This window comes from Dendropsophus ebraccatus, chromosome 9 (assembly GCF_027789765.1).
Source record: "Dendropsophus ebraccatus isolate aDenEbr1 chromosome 9, aDenEbr1.pat, whole genome shotgun sequence".
NCBI classification, from domain to species: Eukaryota; Metazoa; Chordata; class Amphibia; order Anura; family Hylidae; genus Dendropsophus; species Dendropsophus ebraccatus.
In genome coordinates this window covers 9,295,360-9,307,807 of record NC_091462.1, presented here as the reverse complement: position 1 = coordinate 9,307,807, position 12,448 = coordinate 9,295,360, and the positions used below count along the sequence as shown (strand labels likewise).

The 12,448-nt window shown below is 44.6% G+C and overlaps 1 protein-coding gene across 1 annotated transcript in view; it reads left to right on the top strand.

The window, feature by feature from the left end:
- Positions 1-12,448, top strand: part of LOC138800651 (protein mono-ADP-ribosyltransferase PARP14-like) — a 39,257-nt gene that overhangs the window by 6,656 nt on the left and 20,153 nt on the right. Inside the window, exons 3-9 of the mRNA XM_069982486.1 lie at positions 2,940-3,037; positions 5,387-5,447; positions 6,630-6,824; positions 7,054-7,290; positions 8,510-10,785; positions 11,590-11,841; positions 11,951-12,172. Of these exons, the coding sequence (XP_069838587.1) occupies positions 2,940-3,037; positions 5,387-5,447; positions 6,630-6,824; positions 7,054-7,290; positions 8,510-10,785; positions 11,590-11,841; positions 11,951-12,172 (3,341 nt within the window). The remainder of the gene's footprint in view (positions 1-2,939; positions 3,038-5,386; positions 5,448-6,629; positions 6,825-7,053; positions 7,291-8,509; positions 10,786-11,589; positions 11,842-11,950; positions 12,173-12,448) is intronic.

Here is a 12,448-nt window from a genome sequence, read left to right as displayed (position 1 = left end):
AGATGGGTAAGTACTGAGGACTGGGGTAATTTATACTTATTTATACCTCAGAGATGAGGCGGGTGAGTGCTGGGGACTGGGGTAATTTATATGCCTCGGAGATGAGGCGGGTAAGTACTGAGGACCGGGGAAATTTATATTTATATACCTCAGAGATGAGGCGGGTAAGTACTGAGGACCGGGGTAATTAATATTTATATACCTCAGAGAGGAAGCGGGTAAGTACTGAGGACCGGGGTAATTTATATTTATATACCTCAGAGAGGAAGCGGGTAAGTACTGAGGACCGGGGTAATTTATATTTATATACCTTAGAGAGGAAGCGGGTAAGTACTGAGGACTGGGGTAATTTATACTATATATACCTTAGAGATGAGATGGGTAAGTACTGAGGACCGGGGTAATTTATATTTATATACCTCAGAGATGAGGCAGGTAAGTACTGAGGACCGGGGTAATTTATATTTATATACCTCAGAGAGGAAGCGGGTAAGTACTGAGGACCGGGGTATTTTATATTTATATACCTCAGAGAGGAAGCGGGTAAGTACTGAGGACTGGGGTAATTTATATTTATATACCTCAGAGATGAGGCAGGTAAGTACTGAGGACTGGGGTAATTTCGCTTATATACCTCAGATATGAGGCAGGTGAGTACTGAGGACTGGGATGATTTATACTTATATACCTCAGAGATGAGGCAGGTGAGTACCGAGGACTGGGGTAATTTATACTTATATATACCTCAGAGATGAGGTGGGTAAGTACTAAGGAATGGGGTAATTTATGATTATATACCTCAGAGATGAGGCAATTAGTACTGAGGACTTGGGAAGGAGTTTATTCTTATTTACCTCAGAGATGAGATGGGTAAATATTGGGGACTATGGGTAATTCTTATACACCCCAGAGATGAGGAAGGTAAGTACTGACGACTGACAGATTATCTGCCAAAGACAGGAATAGATTTGAAAAAAAGAGGAAAAATCTCAGGCTTTCCTTTATGACCTGATCTCTGTTTATAGTCTGTTTCTGGCTTTGGCAGATAATCGTTCTGTGTAAATGGACCCTAATTGAGGGAAATGAGGCAGGTAAGTACTCACAGCTCGGAAGGGGGAGGGTTCATACTTACCTCAGAATGAAGAGCATAAGGATGAGGTGAGTAAGTACTAAGGACTTTGGAGGGGGGTTTATAGCTCAGAATGAAAAGCGCAAGGACTGGGGGGGGGGGGGGGGGGAGGTGAGGTAATGTTTGTTCACTTCAGAGATGAGTAAGTACTAAGGGCAAGGAAGTGGGTACATCTGTTGCATATTTTGTGGGTTGAAAAAGTACCCAAATCCCTCAAGTTCCATATTTTTATACTTACGAGCAAAATTGATTAAAATAATGTTTGTTCAGCAACATTTACAACTATTACCTGCAGTAGATTGCTGGTATATACTGTATTAGGTAAACGTATACCTTGGTGACTACATCACAGCTCAGCTTTCAGTTCTCACATTGCTCTGTTAGGGTGCCTTAATACATACCGGATCCGCATCGGGAGCCTCACATGCAGCTGCGGCGCCGAGCAGGTTATATATGCTCTCGGTGGCGGGCTGCGGGGGGTTAATTCACATACAGCGCTGCGAGTATGTGCTCTCATAGGGATGAAAGGCACTGGATCCGAAGCAGATTTCGCTGCAAATTTGCAGTGTGAAATCCGCTGCGGATCTGGTACGTGTGAAGGCACCCTTAGGGTATGTTCACACTGAGAAAAACAGGTGGAATTCCGCAGAGGAACTTTCCGCCACAGAATTCCGCCTGTCTCAGTGTCCCATAGCCCATCTATAGGAGAGCTTGCGCTCCTCCGCAGCCGCCGCTTTCCACTCAAAGAAGTGACATGTCACTTCTTTGAGCGGAGAGCGGCGGCAGTGGAGGAGCGCGCGCCCTCTAATTCACTCACTATAGGATACTGAGCACGGCGGGATTCCGCAGCGGAGAGATCAGCAGCAGAATTCCGCCGTATTTGCTGAGTGTGAACATACCCTTAAAATGAAAGCTGAGCTGTGACTGGTTGCTACTATAGTTCAGCTTTTTTTCTCAGTGAGTGGCACAGCACAGCGCTCAGAAAGCGGAGCGGACACAGTCACTACGCACAGGTATCTACAATCTCTGGTTACACCGTGGTATATGTTGGAATACCTCTTATCGGACATACACCAGCAATGTACGACAGTTACACGTAGTGAACTGTTGAGGCGATTCCATCTATTCTGCAGAGATCCCCTGAGGATTCATCAGTCATTGACGGCAGCTGCGGCGCCCCCAGAGGATAACGGGAGAAAACCACTGCTGCACAATAACAACACAGCAGCTGCTGCATAAGACGTCTCTATTAGAGATGAGCGAACTGGGTTCAAGTCCAGCCGAACCCGAACTTTTGGCATTTGATTAGCGGTGGCTGCTGAAGTTGGATAAAGCTCTAAGGCTATGTGGAAAACATGGATATAGTCATTGGCTGTATCCATGTTTTCCAGACAACCTTAGAGCTTTATCCAAGTTCAGCAGCCGCCGCTAATCAAATGCCGATCGCTCGGGTTCGGCTGGACTCGAACCCAGTTCGCTCATCTCTAGTCTCTATCCAAGACATCCCAGGGTATGCCATCTCAGGTCAGGCTGTGCCGTGTTCACATGCTGCAGTATTTACAGTGTATACAGACACCATGTGATATCTAACGTCGCAGCCTGATGAATATACTGTGAATTTATGGTGGATTTTCACTGTGCTAGGCAGAGGGTAACACCAGCTATAACCAGCTCCTGTATGACTTCTGTATGTGGCCCAGCGCAGGTCACACCTCATATAGCCAGAACCTCCTGATATCGTATAAAGTTGTACAATGATGCAAAACCACAATGGCCGGTCCGGTAATGCTCCACTCTCCATTCTCTACAGTCCGGGACCAGGTTCTGCAAAAACCCAACCAGGAGCTGAAGCTAACGGAAGGAAAGACGATAAGTCTGAGTGTTACACTTCCCGAAAAGACACAGGAGGTACGTCCATACAGCACAGAGACCCCACATATACCTGAATCATCACTTCAAGTACATATACAGTGATCACACATAACTCATCAGTTACTAACTATAAATATATATACAGTGGTACCTTGGTTTAAGAGTAACTTGGATTGAGAGCATTGGGCAAGAAGAGCTCACAGTTTTTCAAAATTGTGACTTGGTGTAAGAGCATTGCTTTGGTGTAAGAGCTCCCTGTACTGGGTGGGAGGGGGAGTGGGGGAGGGGCATGGTCTGCATAGCGGGGTCTACAGCCCTGTACTCTGACCCAGGAAGTCTCCCTCATCTTCCAAATCATAGCAGATCCACTTCAGGCTGGGGCTTACATCAGGGGACAGGACTGTGAAGGTAATCTCTCCATAGCTGTAACCCCTCTCTCCCCGGACAGAGAGTGCTGCATGTATGTGCCCGCATCTGTCCTGCTCATTCCTTCATGCTCCCTGCAGTCTCTGTCAGCCCTTGTTTCCCATCCTCTCTATTCCTGCTATAATGTGCCTGCACTTAAGGCCCTATTCCACGGAACGATTATCGTCCGTATTCGGCCGATATTGGCTGTTTAGGACGATAATCGTCCTGTGGAATAGGGGACAGAGATCAGCCGACATCGTTCGTGTCGGCTGATCGTTGAAGTCGTTTGTGTTTCAACATGTTGAAAGACAAACGACTTACATAGCAACGATCTGCTGCCATCGCTCCGTAGAATAGGAGCAGTAGCAGCAGACCGCCACTATATCCTATGGGCTGCCTGGACAATCAGCGATCACCCGGGCAGCCCCTCCCGGCCCTCTCTGGACTCACCCGCTCACTGCTGCAGCAGTGTAATAGCGGCAAGCGGGAAAGGAGGAGCAAACGAGCGCTCACAGCTCTCATTTGCTCCTTACTGTCAGCCCGTGGAATAGGGCCTTTACACTCAGCTATACACACTGCTGCTATAATGTGCCTGCACTTACACTCAGCTATGCACACTGCTGCTATAATGTACCTGTTTATGTCACTGTCCTCCTGCACAGCTCTGTGATTCTCACTTCCTGATTGGTCCATGCTGAACACACACCCTTCCCCATTGCTGTCATGTGACCACACAGACCTCTGACAGCAGCCCTTCTTCTCTATTCTAGCCTGTTGTACTACGCTACTGCATTATGGGGATCTGCAGCTCCATCCTGTGTATACAAACTGCTGCTGTACTATCAGGTTTATGCACTTACTATACATTATACACCACATGCTGACTGCTAATATCACATATTCAGCTGCTTCTCATTGTTTGTTTCATGTGTTTTACCTGTTATTCACAATAGAAAATCATTATTTTTGGGGTGTTGAACCAATTGTCTGCATTTCAGTGATTTCTTATGGGAAAATTTGCTTTGTTTTAAAAGTGGATTTGGTTTACAGGCAAAGGCCCAGAACAAATTGTGCTCGTAATCCAAGGCACCATTGTACTGGAATCAAACATCACTTATCAGTTACTGACTATAAATACCTATACTGCAGTCACTGACTAAGTTCACACAAAGCGATCACTCAATCACTAAGCACATATACAGCGATCATACATCACTTATCAATCACTGAGTACATATACAGTGATCATACATCACTCATCAATCACTGAGTACATATACAGCGATCATACATCACTCATCAATCACTAAGCACATAAACAGCGATCATACATCACTCACTTAGTACATATACAGCGATCATACATCACTCACTTAGTACATATACAGCGATCATACATCACTCATCAGTCACTGAGTACATATACAGCGATCATACATCACTCACTTAGTACATATACAGCGATCATACATCACTCACTTAGTACATATACAGCGATCATACATCACTCATCAATCACTAAGCACATAAACAGCGATCATACATCACTCATCAATCACTAAGCACATAAACAGCGATCATACATCACTCACTTAGTACATATACAGCGATCATACATCACTCATCAGTCACTGAGTACATATACAGCGATCATACATCACTCATCAGTCACTGAGTACATATACAGCGATCATACATCACTCACTTAGTACATATACAGCGATCATACATCACTCACTTAGTACATATACAGCGATCATACATCACTCATCAGTCACTTAGTACATATACAGCGATCATACATCACTCATCAGTCACTGAGTACATATACAGCGATCATACATCACTCATCAGTCACTGAGTACATATACAGCGATCATACATCACTCATCAGTCACTGAGTACATATACAGTGATCATACATCACTCATACACTAGAATTTATGTTGGGTAAATATTTTTTTTTCTTCTTTATAGAAGTTACAACCAAAACCCAATGAGGAGACAGGATGGACAAGAGAGACGCTGGCAGAATCTGGTAATCACTGAATCTGTGTAATCCCGCTGCAGACCTCAGGGGGGCGATTATCTGCACCATCAGGCACATGTCACCCATGTAGTCGGGCCAAAGATCAGCAAATAAGGAGCAAATGCTCAACCGTCAGCTGATCGCTCAATTGTGACATGTCGAAAACTAGTCGCATGCACATCGCTCCATCGGCTAAAAAGACAAAATAGGCGACATAGGGTGATACCACAAAATAAAACGGCCAAGGAAGCACAAATTGGTATGCTTACCTTAGTAGGTTGTACAACACCTCAAAACGCCATCAGTGAAGAACGGCCCAGGAGCCGCAGCAGCCGGTCCAGAACGGATCCGAGATCTTCAGCCACAAGATCAGGGATTTCTAGTGAGCAAGTATGTGACAGCACCAAGGAGCTACCAAGGGTGTAAAGGTCGTGTTATGGCACTGAACGGCATAGAAGACAACTAATAAAATGAACTGAGATTTAATTGTCTCATAACAAGGGTCTGTGTCCCTTTATCAAGCTAGAAGAGACTTGATAAGGGGCACAGACCCTGAAACCCGGTGTTATGAGACAATTAAAACTCTTTATTGGTTGTCTTCTATGCTGTTCAGCGCTATAACACGTCCTTTACACCCTTGGTGAGCTCCTTGGTGCTGACACATACTTGTGCACATCGCTCCATGTAATAGGAGATGGCGGCTTATTAGCGATAATAACTCTTACATGCCCGATTATTGAGCCGTACTATACACTCTGTACACCAATGTATTATATGGATGAACAGGAGTCTCGCGTGTCTCCCATGTCCATTGTTAAGCGCGGAGAGAGGAGGCGCACGAGCCTCCCATAGACTGCCTTTATGACACGGAGGCTGATGAGATTGCGCGGCGGAGAAGTCCGACAGTTTTGCTCCGTGTGAACAGAGCATAACTGCAAATAATTACTGTTATTTTAAAACAACAGCGTTTTTTTTTTTAAAATAATGGTCATTATGTGCTGTTAAATAACAGCCATCCACTACTTTTCAACATTGAGTGAACATAGCCTTTCTGTGTTTTCAATCCACTCCTAGTTTTGGTTGCAAAATACTGAACAAAATATTGTGTGGGAACATAGCCTTAATATGTTTACTATAGAAAGTTGATTTTTGTGACACATTCGCTTTAAATCCACTCTGACTTGTCCACAGTGACTGGTGAAGAGGATGGGGGTCGGATAGACACCGGGTCCACGATTCTGATAGAGAATGTCTCCAATACCTGCTCTTCTGACATGCTGAACCTCCTGGTGGAGAACATCAGTGAGAGGAACGTGGACACAGACTTCTATGTGGAGATGATTCCTGAGCTCCGATCTGCTGTCATCACCTTCACCTGTGACCTAGGTAAGTAAGGAGTCATGGACCCCATGTATATACAGTCGTCCTATATACATTTCCTATATTCCTAATGTCATTTTTAAAGATAAGAAAAATGTGTCCCAGTGTTATCCACAGCACCTATGGAAATCCACACCTTATTGGCCATTCATGGTCCACAGAGGACAATCTGGGCGTGTGTGTTTCATGACTTATACCCCATTCATCATATAAAAGAACGTCTCTTCATTTTCAGATGTTAACCAATTCATCCGGAGTTTCTCCACCAGTCTCCGAGCGACACAGCTTCAACTAAGGGCGAAGCCTCTAGAGGAAACCACGAGTATCAGGGTGGAGAACTTACCCCAAAACACATATGAGGACCACCTCACATTTTACTTTGAAAGCCCCAGACTTGGAGGAGGAAAGGTGCAAGAAACTGTGATGTTACCGGAGGAGGGGGCAGCACTGCTAAAATTCCATGATGCAGAAGGTACGGCTGGCAATGCCGGGAGGGTTGAGGGTAGAAAGTCCTCCATGAAAATTCTATAGTAGTGCTGGTGGACACTGGCTCCTTGTGCTATATGAAATGTATAATGAGTAACAGAAAGATATAAAGAGGAAGAGTGATGTATAAAGAGATATAAGATAGATATAGAGGTATAATGAAGTACAGAGAAGGATAAAGAAGTACGGTGACATATAGCAATCTACAGTTCTATGTGTCCTATTAGTTATTATTATTATTAATATTATTATTTATTTATAAAGCGTCCATAATGCCAGAGCGCTATACAATAGATGGGGGTAACAAACAGGAACATTACAAGATCAAAACACATTACATGAAGGTAAATGGCAGACTGGTACATGGGGGAAGAGGAGCCTGCCCGCGAGGGCTTACAATCTATAAGGTAATGGTAGAGAAACAGGAGGTAAAGTGCAGCCAGTCACAGTGTGATGCAGAATTATTATAGGTTGTAGCCTAGTTTGAAGAGATGGGTTTTCAGGTTACTTTTGAAGGACTTCATTGTTGTTGAAAGCCGGATGTGTTGGGTACGAGTTTCAGAGTATGGAGGAGGCTTGGGCAAAGTCTTGGAGGCGGTTGTGCGAGGTATATACATTTCTTAATGGCATCTGAAATCTGGATTAGTGACCACTGATCTACAAGGTGGAGATTTTAGGCATCAGCCATGAAAAGCTATGACATTAACTATCGTGATGATTGTACGGTCAGCAGTGCTGGGTGGCTCATCCGGAATCCCACCACTTAGCTTTCCCCATCCTCACAGAAATGAAGGGCCCAAAACCCTTCCCCCTCATCTGTATGGAGAACGTTAATCTCCAGGGTGCCTAGAGATGCCTTGGTAAAAGTCAATGACGTGAACTGGAAGATGCAAACAATAAAGCAAGATGCATCAATCTGCAGTTTCCTGGATTCTGGCATTAATTTGGTGCATCCTTATCTACACTTGTGAAATGTCTCAGGGTGTAACAGGGAGGAGGATGAGGTTAGCACGGAGTGGTCATGGCTTAGAATGTAACACACTGGGCCAAGATGTGGCAAAATGTGGAAGAAAAAAATGACGTTGACAGACACCATTGCACTGAAAGTGGCATGGACGCTGGATTGATTCCAGGTGGAGATCAGCTTTGACTGATTCATTTGATGTTATGATGTTGATGTTGTTCTTTTTCTTGCTTCTTTACAGCTGTGAAGACCATATTGAAGAAGGAGCAGCATGTGTTTAATAGGACTGCCATAAGTCTGTATCCTTACTACCCATCACTAAACATACATCTCTATGGGAGAGATCAACCTCACGTGCCAGTACCAGATCCTGTCGAGTTCAATATCAGTCCATATATACTAGAGTACATCCTGAATAATGACCAGATAAAGCGCAGCATAGATGGCAAGATGGAGGACAAACACTGTAAGATCCAATGGCCGAGTCCTGACTGTCAGAATCCTATCATTAAGATTCAGATAGCTCAGACCCTATCTACCAGTCCAAGGATTATGGCGAAGGTTGCCCACACATGGACTGAGAAGGTCTCCACCGAGTTCTCAATGATTATTTCAAGGTATAAAGTCATAGACTGTAAAATGAGTCCTTTAGCGTGGGAGGAGATTAGGGAGCAGACCTCCACTGCTGCCTATGATGGAGTACTGATCAAACCCAACACTGAGGCTGAGAAGGTCTTCCTGGCAGGCACCATGAAGGATGTTAATAAGATAGAGCAGAGCTTCAGGAAACTGGTGGAGGAAATCAGCAGAAAAGCAGAGAGAAGTCATAACGTGTCGACCATGGAAGAACCAATGTCTGCAGCTTTCTATCATATTATATGCAACAGTGGTGTGGAGAAGAAGATACTGACAGATGTCCCGGAGCTGAAGATCAAGTATGACCCATCCACGCACCGTATCCTGTTCACTGGACTGCGAGATGAAGTTCTCCAAGCTAAGTGTGAAATACTCACACAAATACAGCAGCTGATATCTAAATCCATCCCAGTGGACCCTCATGTCCTCCAGTTCTTGAAGGACGCGGACAAGGAAGAGGTCTCCTGTCTTCTCTTTGCACGTCACAAGATCAATGCCCTTATTGAGATTGAAGAAAACGCAATAAAATTGACCGGTTACTCAAAAAAAGACTTGATGGACGCAGAAGAGCAAATAAAACGAGAACTAATCTGTCAACGAATTCCAGTTGAGGACAAAGCTCTTCTACAAAGCCCGGAATGGAAGAGTCTCCAGTCACATCTTCTTGATTCACACAACTCTGAGACCTGCACAGTCCTAATCCTAGAGTTCCCCCACAGAGAGAAGGACAATGTGGTTGATGTGGTGGTCGCTGGTTTGTCCTCCAGTGTGCAAGTTAGTTACAGACAACTGAGAGATTTTGTGAACAATAATGCGGAGATAGAAGTGACGGTTCCTTTCCCGTCCAGGGTCATGCTGCAGTTTATAGAGGAAGTAAAGCAGCAGACATGGCAAAAGATTAAGACGAGTGTGAAACTTGAAGAGAATGAGAACAGTGTGTCTTTGTTAGCCCCGAGGATCCAGGCTGAGGAGGCAGCGGCACAGGTCCGCAGTCTTCTGTCCTCCTTACATTGTGACACCCTTCGTATCGATAAACCGGGAGCCAGGAAATTCTGTAAGAACTATGAAGAAATTCACGCTACTACCGCAAAGAACAAATTCAACTGCATCATTCTCTTAGAAAAAGGTGGAAATTCCAAACCACTGGATAAAGCTCAATATGAAGTGAAGTTACAAAGTGGAGTGACCATTGCAGTGTATCAGGACGATCTGTGCCGACACAATGTGGACGTTGTGGTCAATGCCGCTAATGAAGATCTGATGCATACTGGTGGTCTTGCCTTGGCCTTGCTGAAAGCAGCAGGACCAAAACTCCAATACGATTGTTACCGTATAAAAAGTAAGGAAGGAAAGTTGGCCACAGGCGAGTCAGTCATTACGGATGCAGGAAAACTGCCGTGCAAACAGGTCATACATACAGTTGGACCCCGATGGGACGCTCAGTCCCAGGTGAGATGTGAGCGACTTCTTCGAAGAGCAATTACCACCAGCCTTGACCTAGCGTCAGAATACGGCCACAGCTCCATAGCCATCCCGGCCGTCAGCTCCGGAATATTCGGATTCCCCCTAAAAGAATGTGCTGAAAATATACTGGATGGCATAGAAAATTATATGGAGAAGCAGGGGAGCAGCACCACTTTAAAGCGAATACACCTTGTTGATATGAACATTCAGACTATTAATGTTTTCTCTGAGCTTCTAAAAAAAAGGTTTGGAGACAATAGGAGCGGCGGGGCCCCTGTAACAATTAGACCCCAGACCCCCATCACAGCAGGAAGAAGTGAGAAGCCACAAGTTACAGTGAGCGGGAAAGATGTGGCAGTGTGCACCCCTGAGGGGCTGACCATCAAGTTTGTTCAGAAGAAAATACAAGATGCCACGGTACGTACCTCGACGCATAAAAGGGGTGCAGCTAAGGGGTAACGGTGACACCGGGCCCTTGTGCCTGAAGACCATATAAGAAGACATCAGTATTATAGAGGGCACACGGTAGGTGGGGGCCATGTTACAGATATTGTATTAGAGTCCAGGAACTTTATAATACTTCTCTTCTCATACAACTAGCAGAACTTTTATGTAACTTATAACATAGCACTGGGTAAGATTTGTAGCCTGGGCTCCTCCAATCCAGGAGCCATGACTCACTGCTCAAACACATACGTGGCAACTACTGAACGTATTGTAGTTCCTGAACCTGACATTCAGGTTCAAGCTTTTTCACCGAGATAGGGCGGTTCAGACTACGGAATTCTCGTGGATAAATTCCGCTGGCTCCATAGACACCATTCTATGGGCCTGCTGAATCCGCTATCCACATGACACATCAATTCTTTCGACGGAAGAAATCCGCCCATGCATAGAATGGTGTCTATAGCACAGGCAGAGAGGCGCACGGCCGTGAGCGAGTACAGGCAACGGAATTCGGCTGAATTTATCCGCGAGAATTCCGTAGTCTGAACCCGCCCATAGCGTGCTTTATAATAATAGATTTTTTATAATAGATTTTATTTGCCTCAGTTTGTAAAGCAGGGGGCGTCAGTACAGCCATTCCCAGCGGTCTCTTATCCCTGCAGTGCACAGGCTTCAAATGTGAACAAGACCAAGCGCTGCCTGTAATGAAATCTTTCTATCATAAATGCCGCCATATTCCAGACTCCCTGTATGACTTGTGTTTTCACATTGCAGACAGATGTGATAGTGAACAGCGTGGGGAGCGATCTGGATCTTACCAAGGGTAATGTGTCCAAGGCCATTTACAATCATGCTGGCACTGACAGCACCGGCGCTGACCTACAGCAGCTTGTTATAGATGAGAATATGGGGGCTCAGGCGTCCGCCGGCACAGTCATCCCAACCGATAGCTGCAATCTCACCTGCAATAAGATTCTTCATGTTGTAACTCCGCAGTGGGACAAAGGACGAGGAACTTCAGAGACGGTAGGATAATTCTGCTTCTGCTCACACAGATATGGTATCAGCAGGAAAGAGTTATTAATGTCTATACAAGAACTGAATTATATCAATTACATTCTAATCCTTATTTTAGATACTGCGAGGAATTATCCAACAATGCCTGACATGGACAGACCAGCAGGGTATGACGTCACTGTCCATCCCAGCCCTGGGAACCGGTAATCTGGGCTTCCCCAAAGGGCAAGTGGCAGCCATGATGTTTGATGCAATTTCCCAGTTCAGCTCTAGAAACAAACCCCAAAATCTTCAAGAAATAGAAATTGTTCTTCACCCAAGTGACAAGGACACAATTCAGGTACAATATAACTACTATAATACTGGCTCCTATATATACACAAGAATATACAGGAATATAACTACTATAATACTTCTCTCTATATACAAGAATATAACTACTATAATACTGCTCCTATATACAAGAATATAACTACTATAATACTGCTCCTATATACAGGGATATAACTACTATAATACTGCTCCTATATACAGGGATATAACTACTATAATACTGCTCCTATATACAGGAATATAACTACTATAATACTGCTCCTATATACAGGAATATAACTAC